General features: G+C 41.5%; 2 protein-coding genes across 5 annotated transcripts; both read left to right on the top strand.

The window, feature by feature from the left end:
* Positions 1-1,732: 1,732 nt before the first annotated feature.
* LOC148339747 (rho-related GTP-binding protein Rho6-like) lies at positions 1,733-9,187 on the top strand. Its single transcript, XM_088290822.1, has 5 exons — positions 1,733-2,003; positions 2,564-2,651; positions 5,742-5,851; positions 5,939-6,073; positions 6,162-9,187. Exons 1-5 carry the CDS (start codon positions 1,884-1,886, stop codon positions 6,405-6,407), a joined length of 699 nt encoding a protein of 232 aa, XP_088146948.1. The 5' UTR covers positions 1,733-1,883; the 3' UTR covers positions 6,408-9,187.
* A 5,654-nt stretch (positions 9,188-14,841) lies between these two features.
* ddx23 (DEAD (Asp-Glu-Ala-Asp) box polypeptide 23) lies at positions 14,842-22,497 on the top strand. Of its 4 annotated transcripts, none has more exons than XM_088290680.1 (17): positions 14,842-14,953; positions 16,583-16,740; positions 17,025-17,138; positions 17,679-17,772; positions 17,841-17,906; positions 18,001-18,139; positions 18,225-18,358; positions 19,177-19,289; positions 19,403-19,546; positions 19,658-19,883; positions 19,994-20,139; positions 20,245-20,422; positions 20,665-20,907; positions 20,982-21,133; positions 21,216-21,324; positions 21,558-21,732; positions 21,928-22,497. In XM_088290680.1, the coding sequence occupies exons 1-17, from the start codon at positions 14,861-14,863 to the stop codon at positions 22,149-22,151; spliced, it is 2,508 nt and encodes an 835-aa protein (XP_088146806.1). In that variant the 5' UTR covers positions 14,842-14,860; the 3' UTR covers positions 22,152-22,497. The 4 variants fall into 4 exon arrangements, with proteins under 4 accessions (XP_088146806.1, XP_088146809.1, XP_088146810.1 ...); XM_088290683.1 differs by having other exon boundaries at positions 14,943-15,041; XM_088290684.1 differs by lacking the exon at positions 14,842-14,953 and adding an exon at positions 15,234-15,244.
* The last annotated feature ends 40 nt before the right edge of the window (positions 22,498-22,537 follow it).

Raw genomic sequence — 22,537 nt, 5'->3', positions numbered from 1 at the left:
GTGTGGTCGCCAGCCCCCAGTTGCCCATCCCTGATTCATGGCATCAAAAAGCCAGGGGCTTCTGTGACAGCTGAACATTCGTTGCAAATTATGTTATGCTCAAGTCATCATGCTCTACTTCCTCGCAAAATGGTTGACATTTTGATGTTCTCTGTTACTGTATACTTTAGATTGATGGAGCCATCTGTCATCTAGTTGGGACTGGCAAGACAGCAGTGGGCCTCATTTGCCCTGTGTGACGAGCAGTCACATTTTACTTGTTCTATAACGGTGTTTAGGAAGAATATTTACATTGAATAATTTTGCACAGAAAACGTGATGATCTGTCACGGTGCACTGGTTGGGTATCACTGTTCTTTAAGCACACGGCATCTATTGACACCCACATGACAATTGGGAAACATCCAACATCCATTTCTCCATGACATTTCACACAAATTAGGCAGTGCAAATTTGGTCCTTACATGAACTGTGTCTACGCCTCTGATCTTGAACTGAAATTTAATAAGTTTCTGGGTCATCCAACTCAGAGCAATTGTTACTATGCTACCTGCTTGTGATCAACAATAATATATTAAATCAATTGCGTTCCCTTGTATTTTGCCCTGATCTTGGAACAGATATTGTGTTGATTTGTACTGAGTTTTTACAGTGTTTAATGACTGCACACAGTGTTTGATGGTACCAAGGTGCAAATAAAATGAAGAACCTGAGTGAACCCTTCAGGTTCTGACACATTTCCAAAAGCCATTGAAGATGTTAAAATCAGCTCGTGCATAGCCAGCTTCATTTCTTATTTATTTGAATAGGGACAGATGCTACAAGAATACATTTTTTACAGCGTCACAGCATTTATGATGCTAATTCCCAATACCCTTGAAGGGCTTTAAGAAAGACATTACAAATTACAAGACATAGATAATGTCCCCAAACACATTGCCAGCACATCAAAGACCTTCATCAGGGGGAACAAGTGGAAGGTCTTAGACTAGCCAAGTCAACCACCGGACCTGGACCCAATTGAGCATGCATTTTACCTCCTGTAGAGGAGACTGGAGGGAGAAGCCCCCAGAAACTAACGAGAACTGAAAGAGGCTACAGTAAAGGACTGGAAAATCATTTCAAAGGTGAAGTCAGTGGTTCGCAAGTGTGATTTGGTTCTTACAAGAAAGGGTCGTGCCAGCCAATTTTAAATCTTATTCACGTTAAGTTAATGTAATATTGTCCATTCAAATACTTTTGCTCACTTAAAAAGTGGATGGCTTGAACAGAAGTTTCTCTGCCCTGAGTTGGTTTTCACATCTAGCAGGATGAAATGAAAGCTGAAATTCTGAACTTTGGTCAAATATGAATATTTCCATCTGTCACCCAAATCTCTTCAGTATAACAAAAACAAAGAATTTCACCTTGCGGACGCAACACTTTTTTTTTTTTAAAATGCAACTGTTTTTTAAGCCAAATCCTAGGAATTCATGCGACATGTTATGGATAAAAAAAAAAAAGAGAACATTGAAGGTGGTACGAGTAGATGCAACTTTTCAATGCAGCAATTTTCATTTCAACACTCCTTCATTTGACGTAATATAGCACGGAGTGCAGTTTCTCCCTGTTAAATCTACTGGAAGGATAAATGTGGAAATCCTGACTTTGAACAATGGGAGGGTCGATAAGTCTCCCGCACGACGCTCCTCGCGCGCATGCAGACACACACGCTACGCGCCCATTGGCTGGCGTCACGGTATAAAAATCCCGCAGTGCTCCGCTTACTTTGTCACCGAGCATCAGCCCGAAAAGAAACGCCGAAGCCACCGCCGCGTGGAATTAGAACACAGTCAGTCTTAATTCGACGCTGCTGATTAAGTGTCCCGTCATTGATCGGCAGCATGAAGGAGAGACGCCTCCCGCAGCCTTTTGTAGCGCGCTGCAAATTAGTGCTGGTTGGAGATGTCCAATGCGGTAAAACGGCCATGCTTCAAGTCCTGGCTAAAGACTGCTACCCGGAGGTAAGAGATTTATTTCTGCACCACGACATCATCAGCATCAGCATCAATAGCCAACAGCATTGTCATCCTTTTTGACTGTATTCATCATCAGAGTAGGAACATAGAGTAAAAAAAAAAAAAAAATCACGTACACTATGTGTTTCTGTCATTTACATAAAGTGTCAAAACTTGGTATATTGATATTGGCAATTGTATGGCTACTTGTTCTGTGTATCTAATGAATTCATAATCTAATGAGATTAATCTAAAATTATTCCTTTACAAATATAACAATGCTACGATTTGGCTGAAACTGTCAGAGATGAATTAATTTAACAAAGAAACATAATGTGTTGGGGTTTTGATTCATACGAGAGCTGTCTCTTATATATTTTGACACATGCAGCTTGAATGTACAGGTCTAGAAATACGCAGGCCACCCAAAAGCAAAATCAGATCATATGCAATATAGGGCAAATTGTTAATCAAACCACATCGCATGTCACACTGCAATAAAACGAGAGCATCTAAGATGAGTTACATAAAGGTCTCCTCCTCCTCCTCCACCTCCTCCTCTCCAGACGTATGTCCCGACTGTGTTTGAGAACTACACCGCCTCCATGGAGCTTGACGGTCAGCGTGTTGAGCTCAGTCTTTGGGACACATCAGGTAAGAATGCATCTGATAAGCTTTTTTTCTTTTTTTATTCGAGTCACCACCCTTGTGACCATTTGTGTTTCAGCACAAGCATTCACTTGATTAATGTCAGTATTTATTGGTGATTTTTGAGCGGCTAGTTTTACCTTTCCAATGAGACAGTCTGCCTGGAGACAAGTAAGGGCTTCAAATAAAGCTCCAGGTTACTACCAATAATGCTGCTTACACTCGGTCCGTTTTTTATTACTAGTTAAACAATGCATCTCACGTTTGGTTTGAGAGCTCCATTTGCACAGGGTGTTCACTGTTCACTAAAATCATACCTGGATTATTGATTCAGGCGGGATGGGGCGAGGAGGGTTCTGATAAGCATGCTGTCGTCCAGGGATGGGCAACTAATGGCCACACACTCTCTTAAGAAGAAAATATTTAAGAAAAATATATTTTTTAAATTTTGTCTATATGTGAATATGCAAAGCCGTGGGGCTTGAACAGCGACTATGCAGGAGTGGACTGTAGTTTCAAGTTGTAATATCACTGATTACCACTAGATGGCAGACCTCTAAGCTGTACATGCTGCGTTTTATAATGCTCTACCTAATGTTTTTTTTTTTTTGCGGCTTTGGAATGATATGTAGTGAAAGCGTAGAACCTCAATAACGTTAACATTTTTGGTGAGTTGATCGTTGTGAAAAAATGTACATAATTAGTTCTTGCACTGCATGTTGGTTTCTTGTCCCGTAGTTTTGTGCTGTCATTGAATGGTAATTTTTATGCAAAGCCCTTTGCTCTGAAACAAAAATAAATTACATTGTGTGGATATTTTTTACATATATCTGTATATATATATATATATATATATATATATATATATATATATATATATATATATATATATATATATATATATATATAGCTGTATATATATATATATATGTAAATGAAATGTATCAAGAGCATGTATTTTGCATGTATTTTGTCGATATTTAAAATTTTTGTCCCACATCTGGTTAGGTAGCGTGTGAGCCTATATGGTATGGCCAAATCAGTAGCACTGATGGAAAGTTGTGGCCCCCCTCCAGGATTTAAGTTTCCCATCCCTGCATTAGTCAATGTCATGTCCTTCTTTTTAGATACTAACTAAATCCACAGTGCCCCTTCAGGCTCAATTGTTTCAAGGCACGATTAATCAACAGTCAAATTCCTTACAGTCACCACAATTTTTCGATTCATTATTATGACCATCCCTTCGTCAAATATGTGCAGAACAAAACAGTTTTCCATATTATTATTCTACGAATTACTTTCTACTATTATTGCTGTTATTATTATGAGAGCTTTGATCAGTTTGTGTTAGAACAAGTTAGAAGGCGCTTTTATTTGTGGTCCATTCCCATGTTGCAAACTGGATTCATACTCAAAGTGGGTGAAACGCAGTGCGTGGCACACTGACATAATGAAAAGTGTTATGTAAAGAAGATCAATATGGTAAAATCCATCCAGTCCCTCATGGATTTCTTTCATAACAGCATTGACTGCGGCATTCTGTTCGGAGGAGGGTGACCCGCGCCAGTTGGCTTGCGGAAGGGCTTGTTTTACTGGGGAGAGAGGTTTGCCTGGGCCATGCAGGGGGTGGAAGGGGGTGTGCTTGTGTGTGTGTGGGGGTGTGTTTGTCTGTGTGTGCATGCCTGTGTCGTATCCTATTATGAGAACAGAAGGCACAAGTGAGGGACACTGTGTTAAAACAAATTCATGAAACCCTCACTCATTATTCTCTATGCAGCTGAATAATGTTTGTGTGTGTGTGTGTGTGTTGTGTGTTTGTCTTCCGGTGAGAAAAAACTTTCTGGTCAGTCAGCTTCGTTATTTTCCATGGCAGCAAACCTCCACTCACCATTTACTGCTTCACTTTCCATAGATCTTTATTATTGATACGTCGCGGCCTCGGATCATTTGCTTGATACAACCAAAAGGCCGAAAGGCCACAATGTCACATTTTTGTTTTCGATTTTACGTCTTGTAATACTGCATGGACAGCCACTCGTTCACTTTATCTTTGGGAGCAGAGAGGGCACATTCAGTGATTTTGCTCATGTTTGCTCAACCAACAGTTGTCTGCGTGGTTAGTTTGTTCAGGCAGGAAGGGGGCCTTTCATGTGTAAAGCTCGGTCATGGTGGGTGTAAGACAGTGTCCTCCTCTTCCCTTTTCTCAGCCTCCTCTTTCTCAGGTCTTACATCATTCCTTGGGTGTTATGTCAAGCTGAAGATACTGACTGAGTTCTCTTATGCAGTAAAGGCCAAGGAATTGTTAAAAACTCCTTCGTATTTATAGATCCTTATATTTAGAAGGAAATATTGTGGCGTATGTGTACAGCCCTCCGGAAAAGTGTTGGAAATGAAATGTCTGTATTCGTGTGTTGGGCAGAGCCAAGACAATAGAGAGCGGACATCCTCCTGTCAGAGCGTTTTTAGCACAGGAACATTCCTGAGACTCAAAATAGCTTGGAGATAGTTATCTAACTGTCAAGCTATCTGATTGAACACTACGTGGTTGTGAATGTTTGGTTATGATTGACAGTCGCTGTGAAGAATAAAAACGTTCATTATTGTGTTTGTAATCTAGAATTTTTCCACATCATACCAAGAGATGTTTATAACAGTCTCAGGACCTCACTTACGATCTATCTGAATCGATTTGAGGAATTTGAGTGGTAGCATATTTTTGATGCTCAGTGTCAGAATCAGACTGAGCCACTTTTGTACTATTGTGGTAAAGTGTAAAACGCAATGTCAAAAATATTATCATTGATTAATGTCAGAAAATTATATTTTATTTTCTAAGTACGGTGGTTTTTCAAAGACATATATATTGTAATGCTTTTGTTCATTTTCATTTAAAATTAAATGTATTTTTTTCTCCGATGAGGTGAGGTTACCAAAACACTCCATCCATCTGCTCCCGGTCCGGCCCCTCTGCCAAATTTTAGACCCCATTGTAGTCCGCCAATCAGAAAGTTTGGCCACCCATGCTGTGATACATAAATACAGTATGTAAAATAGATGACAGCGATGTGAAATTTGTCTCCTACTCTGCCTCTCAAGGTTCCCCATACTACAACAACGTTCGGCCTCTCTGCTACAGTGACTCAGATGCAGTGCTCTTGTGCTTTGACATCAGCAGACCAGACTCGGTAGACAGTGCACTGAAGAAGGTAACCACTGCAACACTGTGAATATGAAAGTCGTATATGATGACATGCGCCAAATCATTGCCTATAAAAATGAACCATGTTTCGTAGTGGAAAGCAGAGATCCAGGACTTTTGCCCCTGCACTCGGATCCTGCTAATAGGTTGCAAGACAGACCTGCGCACAGATGTGTGCACACGCATGGAGCTGTCCAATCAGAAACAGTCGCCAATCTCCCATGAGCAGGTGTGTTCTAATTCCCCCTTTTCGTGTCTTTACCTCCATTGTAAGTTGTTGGGCCTCAATCATCAATGTCAATTCTGCTTCACGGCAGGGTTGTTCTTGGGCCAAGCAGCTTGGAGCCGAGGCGTACCTGGAGTGCTCAGCCTTCACGTCAGAGAAGAGCATCCACAGTGTTTTCCGTGCGGCGGCCTTAGCCTGCATGAACAAACTCCAGCCGACCGACAAGCCCAGTCCAGTTCGCCGTCTCTCCAAGAGACTCCTACACCTTCCCAGTAAGACAGATCTCATCTCCTCTACCTTCAACAAGGAGAAGTCAAAGAGCTGCACCATCATGTGAACACACAGATGCAAACGAGGACAAGTGACCCGCTGATGGTTCAGCACAGTGATGTGGATTTCGAATAGACTTAGACCCTCTTCACCCTAAATCCCCCATCACTTGTCCCTATATACACTGATCATTTGCTGCTGAGACAGATCAACAAGCCCAAATCCTTGCAAGGTTGCCGTAAGAGAGGTCATCCAAGATCTAAGTGGGTAGGGTAAATGCTGCATTTAAACACATTAACGTGATTATCAGCCATTTGGAATTCTAATAGCAGTGCCATCTGCCTGGAAAGCAACGAAATTAACTCCTCAGACACTTTATTCGGTACACCTGCACAATCTCGTGAGTACGCAGAAAAGATAAGAGACATCGATTCATATTGGTTATCTTAGGGCTTTAATTGCATGCCTGCATGTGTGTGATTTGATTGTGCGCAACACAAAAGTATCAACGGCAGAGTGTAAATTGAATTTCCCCTTGAGGGATTTTAACAAGTATAATTAAAGAAAAAAAAAGTCAATTAGCATGTCTCGAGACTAAGTTTTTAAACTGGTTGCACTGGTGCGCCCAACTTTTTTTTCCTTTGGTGCATCAGCACAAAAGGTACTTGCACTCAAAATTTCCACTGCATCGCATTCAACACAGCAGTTTTATAGGTTCACTGCTTTTTCAAACAAATTTTATTTTTAGGCAAAATTGACCGATAAATGATTAACTAATAATCTGGTCATCATAAAGTGATTTATTTGAATCACAATTCCACCCGACAGGTAACTTTCTCAAAAGTATTGGTGTCTGAAGTGCTGTTGGTTATGACCTTTGAACATATCAGGCTTTAACATTCAAGAAGTTGTCAATTGTTTTTATAATCCGTAGTAATAATCTCCATTCGAAATCAAAATACAAATTTCACTCAGATAGGCCTGTCACCATAGCGCTTTTTTTTTTAGAATGACATAGTTTCCCCCAAACGATCATGATAAAATTATTATTATTTTTTTTTTACGGTGCTGATGTCATGATAGATCATCTTAAATCAAGTGTATCCTTTGCAAGAGTAAATAACTTTTTTTCCCTCAAAAATATTGAACATTGGCATCAAAATGTGGAACATATCTTTGATAAATTAAAAATTCTAAGTAAAACAGACTCGTACCCCATTCACAATTGTACTTAACTCCTTTACTAGCATTGACGCTAAAGACGTCAAAGATCCATTTTTTTTTACTCGGCAGGTAGTGAATATGCTAAGCAAGTACATTTGGCACAGTGGTATACTGTGTGCCACTTATAAATTCCTCTCCCGCCCATCAAATGGCTGGTCACACTGGTGCAACCTCTTTTGATTTTTTTTAGGTGTATCATTGAGAAATTAGTGTAAATTGGTTTCAGTCAAGAGCCCGGATAAGACATTCTATAAATTACTTCTACCACATATGATATAATACTAAACAAATAATTCAGAGTGAGACAAAGACAATCAACGATATTTTAGAAAGGCCAATACGATTCTTGTATTGGAGCTCATATTGTGCAGGTGTACCTTATACTGTACTGTATGTTACCGTCAAAGTTCAAATACACATTACTACTGCTTTGCCTCTGGAAATGATCTCAGTGTTGTCATTAACGCCTCAAACAGCACTCCTTGAAGGCTTTGATTTCCTAGCTGTCCCTTTGCTGTTTTTCCATGTGGATTCAAGCTGACAGCGGAGAAAGTAGCAGCAAGTGTAGCGGTTTGGCAAGGAAGAGCGTTCGTTAGCAAAGGCAGTGGGAGGATGAACTCAAGGGACGAGATGTGACTCAGCACTCACGTGAGCCTCCCAGCGTCGTGGCGGCATTAACGATAAGCCTCGATTGCGGTGCTGAGCGAGACGCCTGCCACACATCCCAGCAACATTCATGAAACATTCCTAATTACACAATTGTTGTTTATTTATCACATGTTCCTTTAAGAAACTTGGCCTGTAGCTGGTTATGCAACATTTTTTTCTGTGTTGCCTTGTTTGCATTGACACACACATCCAGAGGTGATGCTGATTAACGAGGGGTAGGGGGGGGAGCAGAATCACTCAAATGGGCTGGTCCTGTTTGCAGAAAGACTTTTTTGCACCTTTTTCTTTTTAGTTTTGCTTTTCAAGTACCCTAAAAGAAATTTGCAACCAAAATAGATCTTTCTATTTCTCCTTACTGCTGGCTGTCTTGAGTGTTTTCGCTAGCTGTCGCTGTCCTTGTATTCACTTGAGTCTTCTAGCGTTAGTGTCTGTTGACAGCTAAGCTAATGGACGACTGGATGATTTGTAGGTCTGCACCAAGAAGACCGGAGTTGTCTGGTAATAGAGAACACCGGAATTTAGCATGTTGCCTAGCAACAGTGTGTGGGGGTTACTGTCTTGCACAGAGATGGAGGGATGATTCTGCGAAAGGGTGCATCACCTTTCATTTGTAGCATTAGACGTGCCACGGCAAAGGTGACGTGGTCTGCTATCAATGACGCCAATTTTAAAGACATCGGTAGCACGCACGAGAAGAACGTCGGAACGTCTTCTCAAATCACCTGTAACCCAGCTGATATTGTTTTATTCCACAGTTGTTTATAAAACATTCGTTTTCCCCAAAGTATCTTTTTGCTCCCTTGCTTTTTTTTTTTCCTGTACATATCTTTCCTTGCCTGTTTAAAAGAATGTTTCAGTGAAGTTGTCTTAAATTATTGACTCAATTGTGTACTTGTTATTGCCATACTCTATTTTTCATCTTCAAATCTTTATTTAAATAAAAACATTTAAAAAAAAAAAACGGGTCAAACTTTTTGATTTTTAACATCAGCTTTATTTGAAACTAGAATCCCAATTTTCAGAAGCCTTATCAAATTAGAGCAAAGACATTTGTGTCATCTAAGGCACCAGATAACAGCATTATGTCTATTTTGTTTCAAGTAAAAGTGATAAGACATCCTTCTTTTCTGGTCAAGGCTATCACATTTCATTTAAGCATCTAACATAGCCAGCAATACAGTCCTCTCCAAAAGTATTGGAACGACAAAGTCAATTCCTTTTGTTTTTGTCAAAGATCCAAACCACACTGCCAAAACAACAAAGCACTTCATGGGAGGAGGTAGGAGAAGGTCTCAGGCTGAGCAAGTCAATCACCGGACCTTAACCCAATTGAGCATGCATTTCAACTGCCGAAACAAACAAGAACTGAAAGAGGCTGCAGTAAAGGCCTGGAAAAGCATTTCGAATGAAGAAAGCAACTGACGACAGGTCACAGGCTTGATGCAGTTATTGTAAATAACAGGGAAATGTTTTTTTTCAGTCAATTTAACGACTGATCCAATACTTTTGCTCACTTGAAACGTGGGTGGCTTCAAATAAAAGCTGCTATTTCCTCTCTTGTTTAACACAATTAGATGTAATTACCATGTAATAAAAGTCTTCTCAACTTTTGTCCCATATTCATCGTCTGATCTGAAACCCAAATATATACATCAGCAAAGAATGAACTTTGCCGTTCAAATTCCTTTGAAGGGGACTGCTACCTTTCCGTCCCTTCTATTTGATGACAGAAAGACCAAGTTATTTCTATTAACCTCTGACTCTTCAGTATACAATCAACCCAGGGTTAATTAAGCGCAGCCAGGTTTGCACTGATAATGCTGAACATAGCGTGCTGTACGAACATCAAACAACTTTTCTATCCCTTACGGGCCGTGTGGCCTACAATCAGATGACGACGTGGTGTCAGAACAAACCTGGAGAAGTGATGCCACTGAAGCATGAGCACAGCCCTGAGGATCAACCCTTCCCCCATTACACACACACACACACACACACACACGCGCATGACCAATGCCACATGTATACAATACATCCTTTTGCATGTGTGATTTACTGTGAAAACCTGTCACTTTGTATTGCTTTTCTCAAAGGATAAAGCGGACACGGTCCAATTGGTTTGTCTTGTTGTGACGTTGCACACTGATTTACCTCCCGTAAAGGTAATACACACACACACACACACACCCACACGATGTCCTAGTTGCAGTAGTTCAATGTCAAATTTCAAGGGAAAAAATGCACAAAAACTCCAAATGTCATCAAGCACAACACCACGAGTGTTAATCTCTCTCAAAGAAACTCTATAGAAGTAAGTTTGTTGTGCTTTTCTTTTGTGGGATGCCTCCAAAGAGGGAGACCATTGATGCTAATGCAGTAGAGTGTCCTGGCTGTTTATGTAAAATATGTCAAGTCTTCTCATTTCCTAAAATGTGATATTAATCTTATACCACCATAAAAATGTTGAGTATTTTTTTAATATGAATTGAGTATGACATTTTTGTCAGGGAGTGCAGTCTGCACATCGCAACGTTTATTAATGTAAACTACCTAAAACCTATCTTACAGAGTATACAAAAAATGTGAAACAATAACTTAATATTATTCATCTTCAATTCGACAGCGTTGTCATTTTTAAGAACTGGGTATCTGGCAAAGTCAAAGAGACTCACGTCCCAGGCACAAGCCATAATCTCCTGCTGTTCTCACACGCATGAGAGGTGCTCATAGCTAAAGTCAGTGACCCGGGGTCGCCATGGCAACGATGGTGTGGGCATCTCTTCTTGTGCAGGCTAGTTCAAAATGTACTACACAAATAACATTAAAGTGATATTATTGAATTAAACTGCTGCAAATTGTTTAGAATTTTGCTGTCATGGGGCAGTCAAATAGTGTCCATATTCCACTGACAGTAACTTTTTACCACAAGACTTCATAACCGAGGAGTTTCTCTGTTGTCTCCCCATAGACTTGAAGAAGTTACTTTGCTTCTTTTTTTTTTTTTGCCCCATGCTGGCATATTGCATGTGAACTGTTAATACTTAGTAAAGTCACAAATTACACTTAAACCAAAGAATGTTGAATCTCATCCATTTCCTGCTTGCTTAACTTCCTGACTTATCTGCCCCGCCTCCTTTTATTGCTTTTGCTTTGTCTTCCTTTGATTTGCATGAAATCTTATCAGGACCTCAGCCACTCTCTGCTCTCCAAACGACATGGCTTTAGTGACTGAACGTTTGGCATTCCTCAGCTATCACGCACAGGATACAGTGGTGACTTGTGGCCTTCTGAGCTGTTAGCACAACAACAGCCAGATATCACTCGTGAAGATATACACTGACATGCGCTCTGATAAATGTCATCTCGTCTGCGTCAACATTGATTCCTCGTTTTCGGTCTCCCAGCCACTCCTTCATGATGCATGCAATGCTCAACACATTAGACCACCTCCACATCAATACCATCATGCAATGCTCTAATGGAGACTCATTTTCCAGCCAACTCTTGATACCATTTGAAAAAGGAATGAGGAATTTGAAGAATTCATCTTTTGAATACAAAATGTGAGGAGTCTCGCTGGGCTTTTCAGAGAAGTCAGCACGCATAACATTCCTCAACATAAAAAAAAAAAAAGATTTGGCATCATGGCACTAGGAAACCCAGGATGCAAACAAGGACCCCGAAGCACGATTCACAGGTTTAAAAAAATGACTACATTTATTGAGTCAATGGGATAACTCGGGGATCCGCTAATGCTCAATTCATATTCATGATGTATTGAATTAAAAGATAATTTACACCACACAACTATGGGAGGAGCACAACAAATTTTCTACTATAAAAGTTGCCATCCTAGTTTTTATTATTTCTTTTTGTTGCTTTTTTACTCGCATTCGAATGAAGCAAATAAAAATGTAACGACCACACGACTGATTTATGGAGAAAATTACCACAGTTTCGGGAACAATTTCAGAATATCAATCCATGCATGAACGAAGGTTTGCACAGACCAGAAATGGCACATGTATGCAACTGACATATTTGATAGAAACTAATGAACAGGCCAGAACAAGTGATCTGTGCAGTCTTGACATTTAGCTTTCCCTGGATGGACGAAAACCTACAGCAGAGATGATGAGCCAGTCGTGGATCAGGAACCTGGCGGAGGGATGACTTTGTGCTGAGTGCCTTTTCGTCTAAAACCCTCCGAGAGTGAGGAGGAAATGGACGCCGTGCTGCGTATCTCATTACCACACGAGCGCATCATCTATCAAACGTGGCAGTGCGGACAAATAAAAACACTCCGATGATAACGTCTCTTGTAATAGAGATACAGCAGCAGCAAAAAAAAAAAAAAAAAAAAAAGCAAGCACAGAGTCTGATGGGGATTTGCGACACTATGCTGCCTGCTTACTGATTAGCTATCTGCACTGACATATAGATCACGTTCCCTCACATCCCCCTGCCAGTACACATACATACTAAATAGTGAGCAGTGCCACAGCTGCACTGACACCATCATAACTCCTATCTGCATTGGGAAATGGCGGGGTGTATATTGGGCTCAGCTGGGTGGAAAGAGACAATCTCCAGAGTGTCATTATGTGGTTCAGTCTCAGAGCCACGATTATGTCTATACACATGCTGTGTTCACCCATCTACAGTAGGATGTATTCCCTACATTCATTTTGGATGATGTTTATTTATCAAAAAAAAAAAAAAAAAGGCACCCGCTTCGAATCAGTCTGTTAATTCCACCCTCATACGATCAAGATTACGCAGCATTGCGTCTAAGCCTGCGGATGGATTCTGTTTTAATATGCCAGTGAGACAGACAACATAAACCCGAGTCATCCTTAACCATGAACCCAGATGCTTATATTATTATTAACCAGATGGCTTCTGCTGTGATAGCCGTGTTATTATTCTTTCCCTCACCATTAGTTCAGGTCTGCCTGTACACTATTTGCAGCACGGCGCATTCATGCACACATGTGAAGTGGCGTATGAATGTGTGTCAAATGTGCTGTGTATACAAAGCAGTTTAAGTCATCTGCTCTGCATATTTCCTTACTCCCCAGTGCAGTGGAGTAAGTGAGGCATGTTTGTGAACACACTGCCCTACAGCTCGGGAATACTGCAAAACGAACACCCCTTAGTGTATGTCAGCAAGTGGTGAATAGTTTTTTCTGATACATAACAGATCGACACCGCTGGACTCATGATGCACCTCCTGTTCACCTTCACCAAATCGAAACCCCCTCAGATGCACTCGCTTTGATGTCCCTGTGCCGGTTTGGCACACCCGGAGGGCACGTCAAGAGTGAGTACTCTTCCAGCGCTTTAATTAGACAGTCCTGCTTGGCATCGGGGAGTACTATGGGGGGAAGGGGAGCTAAAGCCGGGGCACAAGCGCTGCCTGAATTGGGGCTGGACTGAGGTTAGGCTTTGTGCCATCCTGTCATGTACCTTCAGTTAAATCCCGCGAAATGTTTGCTGATCCGTGACACGTTCTCCATGTTACATCGGTATAGAGATGACTTCAGTTGGCAGTTGGTTTGGATGAATTTTAGCCACTGGTCAACATTACACCCTATTGTACCAAAAGATGCTATGAACTAAGATTAACTGTCAAAGTCACAAGCAAACTTTAATTAACAATGAATGTAAATCAAGAGTCTAGTCTAGTCTAGTCTAGTTAGCGTGTAGAGATTGATGTTGTCTGCCTCTGTACTTCAAGGACTTCTCAACTGACCCGAAGACGATCCAATCCACGGACCTTCATTTACAGCATATATGAAATTGTAATAATTAATTTCCAACAGTCTTGAGTCTTCATTTTATAGCATCTGTCTTGTCTGTGCAGCTTCCAGTCATATGTTGTTTTTTTTCTTTGGCTTCAATAAAATTACCATTTCGTTTTTTAACCAATCCAATTTTAGATTTCTCAGATTTTTTCAATAATAATAATAAAAATAATAATGAAAATAATGCTACTCATTATTACACCCGCAAACAGCCCGTGTTTCTTATTTCATGCCGGTTTTTTTTTCTTTTACAAGCATAACATAAAAGATTAACTGAATATCTGTGACACATTATGGTATGGTTACAGTATTGGCACAGTGAATTACAAAAATGAGACATAAATGCCTGAACTTAAAAAAATCCTCTGCTGAACTGTATCATTTTCAACAGTTAATCAACCCCTCATGTTTATTTTATCTTCCAAGACATCAACTCAACTCAACTGACTGTTTCCCCTCTAGAAGGGCAGCGTTTCGTTCTCTTGATCTTCTGGCGGAGGGAAAGACAAGTCCAGAATATGAATCAGCATCACTCAATCCGCAGTTGAACATTATCTTTTCAAAGTCTTTTTATTTTCAAATGCAGGGACATCCGCAGTGCTTTGTATTCGTAGTCGCTCTTGTCATTATGATTTCAAAACGTTGATTTGAAAGCAATTTGCCTTTCTGAGCAGTGATAGATTTTCTTAATGATGACTCATATACCTCATGACAGACGAAGCAGGGTTTTCGTCCATTTACCCATCACTAAGCCTGCTCATTGTTGCTCTCTAAGCACCAGCTCTGCCCGATCCAAGATAATGAGTGGGTACTCAATCTTATGCGTGTAAATTTGAGTAAGCTACCCCCATATATAAACACACGTTCTCCGAGCAGCCTACTGGACGCCCAGGGAGCGTATCCAGAAAAAAAGGTGAGATGAGCAGCCTATACGGCCGAGACCATCCAGCAGCTGTTTGTGTGTTTTCGTCATTTCTCAGAGGACTGCACGGTGAGCCTTCGTAAGTATCAAAGGGGATTGGTCGGGCAATTGAACCTTAAAATTTGCACAACTTCAACAATCAACCCTGATGGAGAGGCCAGGGCTGTAAGTAAATCAAACCGCTAGCTACTTGTTACACACATTACCATGTACATTGATGAATAGTGCATTACTGTATGAAGATTGCCACTTGACTCTGGATCGAGGACACAAGGCTCCACAGTATGTTCTCCATCTTTCTTGCTATTTACTGTTTTGTGGGGGATGCGCGTTACAACCAGGTTTAGGACAACGCTATAAAAGGGGAGCGGCAGCCACATGGGAGAGGAGGGGTTTTAGTGGGGCATGTATCTTACTTCCGGGTTAGAAAAATTGGCTAGCCTTCATAATTACTAATATGTCTTAAGAAATTAGAGCCATTGTGCCATGTGTAATATGAAATCACGTATATGCCAATAGTTAACCGTGGAAAGCTTAAAATAGCATGATATAGGCCCTTTAATATTTGTCCCAATCGTCTCTAAATGGTCTGCCTGATAATGGTGGTTTCATGTAAATCAATTCTTTGTATGTTACGCACGCCTAAACTATGTCCCATAAATTTTGCATAAATGCTCAATAGGGTCAAGTGACTTTTAGTTTCAACCAAATAAAAACGTTACTTACTGTGAACACGGTCGCCACCTTGTGCTTGAGATGAGCATAAATATTTTTTTGAACAGGCATTTAGGTGTTCATAAACATGGTCCTCGGGCGGGTTCTTCCTGCAGGGAAACGTAGTTTTAAAGTGTGATTATAACTCCCAGTGAAGTCCTTTAGTACTACAATTCCCACAGTTCCCTTGTGCCTTTCCTTGTGTCGACCGACATAGCGTCTTCTTGAAGCGTACATTAAACGCAAGTGTGTTGTTTACAAGGGATCACGGTAAGATGAAAATTATTTTTGAAAACTCGCCTTGAATATTGAACAAGAGGAAAACATTCATGCTGTTTCCGATACAGAATTCGCCCTTTGCTAAACTGTTAGCTCTCTCAAGTGCGAGTTAAGTTGCCTCGCACACTGCGCGCTGCAGTCATTCAGCTAAAGTACATTTTCACAATGTGGATGGATGGAATTGAAACAGCAGTTTGAAAGGGAACTGCTGAGTTGGTTTGTTTTGTTGCTTTCTGACACGGATGTCTCTCGTGAGATAAATTAACGAAGTCCATAATCAATAAGACATGCGTTTATATTTCCCGATCGTGTGTTGCATATATTTCAGACTAGCCTGATTATGTAGTATTTTAAATGAAATTCAGGTAGGCTACTACTAACTAACTAACTATATATATATATATATATATATATATATATATATATATATATATATATATATATGTGCTCTTAGTTATTGATGTTTATATGTTAATTGTGATAGCGTGAGTGAATTGTTCTTGACCAATGTCGTGTGTAATAATCTGCACATACAGTAATAAGTATAAGCTGTCTACGAAGAATGTTGTCAAACCTCTATTTGTATAAAGACAGCCAACCATCTTCATGTTATCTTTTTGCTTTCAGATGGCAGCCGATTCATCAGAGAAGAAAGATGTTGACTCCTCAGGGACCAAGGACAGAGAGAGGAAACGCAGCCGCTCTCGGGAAAGAGATCGGAAACCATCACCAACACGCAAACGGCGTAGATCTCGGGAACGCAATCGCTCAAAATCTGTGGAAAGGTATCTCAATGTTAGAAAGCAACACCTCTACAACTGTGATTCTCAACTGCTGGGTCAACAGTTTGTAACAGTTTGCACTACGTGTGTTTTCAGAGGCTACCCTTTAACAAAATCCACTCTTTATAGTTTAACTCTAAAAAAGTGGAATGCGACTTTGCAACAACTGGAAAATTTCGGTATGAGGGGTGATAACAGTTGAGAAGCACTGGTCTAGAACACACTTGGGCATTTTGTACATGGCTGTGGCTTAACCTCTCCTCTCTTGACTTGTTTTATGACTGTAGAGACCGCCGCTTAAAAGACAGGGAGAAGGAACGTGACAGAGACAAGGACCGAGACAGAAGCCGGAAGGACCGAGACAGCCATCGGCGTGATAAGGATCGCAGTCGGCGCTCCAGGTACATAGATACTTGCATGCACAACTTTGACAGACCAAATTTATTTGATGATATTCCAGTATTTTGGTTTCAATTTTAGTTGAGCTATACACATGTTGATTTTGAAGCAAAATGCCACCATGCAATCAGAGTTTTCTTCTAACTTTTATTATGCATTGCTTATAAAGGAAGTGGCATTATGATAGTGGTTATCACCACTACCCCTTAGTTCTGGGGCTGGTACTTTAAATCCAGGCTCCAACATTACCGGTGCTTGCATGGGTTTTCTCCGAGCATTCTGGCTTCTTCCAACATTCCAAAAACATGTTTCTAGGTTCATTGACAAAGGCGGCGTCAATGTGAATATGAGTGATTTTCCACCTATATGTGCACTGTGATTTAATGGCAACCAGTCCAGGGTTTATGTCGCCTCTATCCTAAAGTCAGCTGGGATAGGCTCCAGCCCACCCATGACACAATTGAAAATAAGCGCTATTAAAAAATAGTACAATATAACATGAGCTTCAGTTCTTAACAACACAGTTTTATGACCTTTTCCAGAAGTCTCTCACCCAAGTCAAAGGATGCCAAGCTAAAGAGCGAGAAGGACATCAAGCCTGAGGAAGAAGAAGATGACAAAAAGAAAAAAGAGAAGGTGTGGTCTGGCTGAGAATTTTGTACTGAAACCTTTGTGAGTGTTAAACCTGTGTTCCTTCTTTTCAGGTGCAGCCGTTATCGTTGGAGGAGCTTCTTGCCAAGAAGAAGGCAGAGGAAGAAGCAGAGGCAAAGGTAGGGAGTTCACAGAACAACACTTGCCTATAGGTTTTATAGGCCCACTGCTCCTTTCTTTCCTCACCTTTTTACACCTTGCCGCTTATTTTAGCCAAAGTTCCTGTCAAAAGCAGAGCGAGAGGCAGAGGCTCTGAAGCGACGAGAGCAAGAGGTAGAGGAGAAGAAGAAAATGATGGACGAGGAGAGGAAGAAGCGAAGGGTTTTTCAAGACATTGGACGGAAAATGCTCGGTGCGTGTCATCCTTTGGTTCACTCAATTACTGTCGTGTATTGCACAGGGGAGGTGTCAATACTAACCGGTGATGTGTGTTACAGAGGATCCACAAGAAAGGGAGAGACGGGAACGACGGGAGAGAATGGAGCGCGAGAACAACGGGAACGAAGAGGATGATGGGCGGCAAAAGATAAGAGAGGAGAAAGACAAAGGCAAAGAACTGCAGGCTATCAAGGTTGGAAATTTGTCACGTTTTATGAATGCATTGTGTCCACCATGGAAAAGCATTTGTTGTCATCCAAACTGCAACTGTGATTTTGCACATTTTCCGTCCATACAGACGTACAGGTTATACAAACATAGAGGTAGAGATGGAAAGGATGTACTGCAGGTTAGGTGGATTAAGAAACGCCAGTCGTGTACTGGACAGATAGAAAAAATATTTTCAGGAGTTGATGTATGAGGAGAAATTAGAGAGAAGCAAGATGAGAAGAGCCGTTTGTGGTGGACCAGGAAGTCAAAAGTGGCAGAGAAGTATGTTAGAATAGTACTGGACATTTTGCACGGTGGCAGATAAGTGGTTAGGTCGCTATTTATAGCGCATCAAATGCGCAGAAGCTTTCACGCAGGTGAAAAAAAAAATACAGTACAATATGCTGTTTATCAACAGTACTTAACCATATTTAGCATTTCATATAACCCGTGGATGATGCTTAATATTATTATAGGCAGTTCTAAACATTTTTAAGGGTATGTCAGTTACTCACTGTAATTGACAACAGGTCTCGCTTTGTCCCTATTCCCTAAAAATAGCGGGGATTTGCCGTACATCAGTGTTGGTGCTCATCTGTGAGAGAAATTTATTTCCATTAAGGATGCCGATGTTCGAGTTTTTGCGTGGCTTCAATTAATGGGAACACACGTTTCACTTTAGAAATATATGTATATAAATAGAGAAAGCCACGTAAAAAGCAGCTATAGGGTCTAAATCGGAATTGGGAACTTAGACCTGCAACGACGATCCAAATTCAATAAAAATGTTCAACTTTACAGGAACGTTACTTGGGAGGGATGAAGAAACGGCGCCGAACACGTCACCTGAATGACAGGAAATTTGTTTTCGAGTGGGACGCTTCTGAAGACACTTCAGTCGACTACAACCCCATGTAAGTCAAACACTCCCGATGACCTCACGAGTCCACTAGTATTCTGCGACATTCTGATTGGGAATAACTGGTTTAGGGTGAATCCGAAAAAAGGGATTAATGTGTTGTCACAGATACAAAGAAAAACATTCGGTGCAGCTGTATGGACGTGGCTTCATCGCTGGCATCGACCTCAAGCAGCAGAAACGAGAGCAGTCACGTTTCTATGGTGATCTGATGGAGAAAAGGCGTACCATGGAGGAGAAGGAGCAGGAGGAGTGAGTATACATTTTTGAATAACCTGCCATCCCATCACTGACCACCTCGACACAACTTACGCGCTGTCTGGGGCCGGGCATTCTCTCATCTGTGCTCGTCCTTGCTCTCAGGACGAGACTGAAGAAGATGCGTAAGAAAGAAGCCAAGCAGCGCTGGGACGACAGGCATTGGTCTCAGAAAAAGCTGGATGAGATGACCGACAGAGACTGGAGAATCTTCCGCGAGGACTACAGCATCACCACAAAGGGAGGAAAAATCCCGAACCCCATCAGGAACTGGAAGGAGTACCAACTACCCGCGCACATCCTCGAGGTCATCGACAAATGTGGCTATAAGGTCAGCTAACACTATAATACAGACTTATGTCCCACTTGTATTTTTGACACTGATTTATAATCATGCCACTTGAATTTATTTTCCAATAATGTTTTTTTCTTAACATCCAGGATCCGACGCCTATTCAGAGGCAAGCCATTCCCATTGGCTTACAGAACCGTGACATCATCGGTGTGGCAGAGACGGGTAGCGGTAAAACAGCTGCTTTCCTCATCCCGCTGCTCGTCTGGATCACTACCCTTCCCAAAATTGACAGGTGATAAGATACAATGCATTCCAAAGGGATGCAACCTTTAAACATGTTGGCTTGTTGCCTTCAGCCGCGCGGATCACATTTTTCCATGGCATCTCGTCGGTACAGGATCGAGGACTCGGACCAGGGTCCCTATGCTGTGATCCTGGCCCCGACTCGAGAGTTGGCGCAGCAGATCGAGGAGGAAACGATCAAGTTTGGTAAACCGCTCGGCATCCGTACCGTGGCTGTTATTGGAGGAATCTCCCGAGAGGACCAGGGCTTCCGTCTCAGGATGGGCTGTGAGGTGAGACGCCGCAAGCTTTTGTCTTTTCTATACAGTCTGGATCCAAATAATCTTTCTGGATAAAGATGATCGCATCTAAAGATCGAATGTATGACATTGCTGCTGCTGAACAAATTAAATTTAGTAGTCATTGTTACACCTGAATTTAGTGTGTAACATGGCTTGTCAATAAGGAGGACCAGACCTAATCAGTGTTCATGAGCTTCTTGTTCAACACACCAACTGGCCACACATTCCAACAGATCGTAATCGCCACCCCCGGTCGTCTGATCGACGTACTGGAGAATCGCTACCTGGTGCTGGGCCGCTGCACCTACGTGGTACTGGACGAAGCTGATCGTATGATTGATATGGGCTTCGAGCCCGACGTACAAAAGATTCTGGAATATATCCCAGTGACCAATCAGAAACCGGACACAGAAGAAGCCGAGGACCCCGAGAAAATGACCATGAACTTTGAGTCTGGGAAACACAAATACAGACAAGTATGTCAATTCCCATTGTTGCAGTTTCCGCGCTCCATTTGTCTTCCGTTGATTGATTGATTGTTGCCTCGCAGACTGTCATGTTCACGGCGACCATGCCTCCCGCTGTGGAGAGACTGGCGAGGAGCTACCTAAGACGCGCCGCCGTGGTGTACATTGGGTCCGCGGGCAAACCTCATGAGAGAGTCGAACAGAAAGTGCTGCTCATGTCCGAGGGAGAGAAAAGGTGACGTAAACGTCCACTAATTGCATCTGCTTCTTAAAGCGGTTTCCAACACATATGGGGTCATATGATTTGTGTGGTACAGGAAGAAACTGCTGGAGGTGCTGGCGCATGGTTTCGAGCCTCCCATCATTATCTTTGTCAACCAAAAGAAGGGCTGCGACGTGCTGGCTAAGTCCTTGGAGAAGATGGGCGTAAGTCATTGTGATTTATTAAACCTGTGTAACCCAGATCGACAGATAAGCTAATTCGGTTTGACTCCGGATATTTCTCGTTTACCAATGAGCTGTGATAGAATTTCTAATGTTCTGTTTTACTGTGTGTAGAGTAAGAGTGTGTGTGTGTGTGTGTGTGTGACTACTGTATGTACTACTGAGCTACTATTTGTTGCAGTTGATATTAATTTAGATGCAATCTCTCTTCACAGTACAACGCTTGCACACTGCACGGTGGCAAAGGTCAGGAGCAGAGAGAGTTTGCACTCTCCAATCTTAAGGCGGGTGCCAAAGACATTCTGGTGGCCACAGACGTGGCTGGTCGAGGTATTGACATCCAGGACGTGTCCATGGTCCTCAACTATGACATGGCCAAGAACATCGAGGGTAAGCACCTCTCCATTGGTGTGACGTTTGCTGAATTCAGATCATGTAGTAGCCTTCTAACAAGTGGAAGCTCAAAGAAACACAGCTACATTTTTGTAACTGCAATGCGCTCTTTTGACTAACATTGTTTTGACTTAAATTTTTGGGTGTATTGTTCTATCGCTGGAGTAACATTTTAATAATTATTCCTCCCAGACTACATCCATCGTATTGGCCGTACGGGTCGTGCTGGTAAGAGCGGTGTGGCCATGACCTTCCTTACCAAGGAGGACTCGGCTGTGTTCTACGACTTGAAGCAGGCCATCCTAGAGAGCCCCGTGTCCACATGCCCGCCAGAGTTGGCCAACCACCCGGATGCACAACACAAACCTGGAACTATCTTGACCAAGAAGAGGCGAGAGGAGACAATCTTTGCCTGAACAACATCTATAAAGAGCTTAAATTGACGTCTTTTTTTTTTTTTTTTTTAACCTTGTGTAAAATTCGGTAACTTAGAACATGTCTTGGGTATTCAGTGCAAATGTCATCAAAACCAGGGATCCTCCTCTAGATGAGTTGTGATCTAAGGGATTAGAAAGATCCTCATCGGCAGGGCTGGAAATAAATCAGGATACATACAGAATAGTAGTTGACTTTTTTCCCCTCCCCTAATTACTCTTATTTTCTTCTGCTTTTACTTTGAAAAATGACCATATACAATTTTAATTATAAGCATTTCTATGAAAACAAAGTTGTCAGTCTCGTGAATAAATCAACATATACATGCTTCTGTTTTTTTTTTGTTGCTGTCCACAAACATGCAGAA

Source organism: Idiotropiscis lumnitzeri, chromosome 3, assembly GCF_059441095.1.
Source record: "Idiotropiscis lumnitzeri isolate Australia: NSW breed Sydney's pygmy pipehorse chromosome 3, RoL_Ilum_1.0, whole genome shotgun sequence".
Lineage (NCBI taxonomy): Eukaryota > Metazoa > Chordata > Actinopteri > Syngnathiformes > Syngnathidae > Idiotropiscis > Idiotropiscis lumnitzeri.
This window is presented reverse-complemented; position numbering and strand designations above follow the sequence as displayed.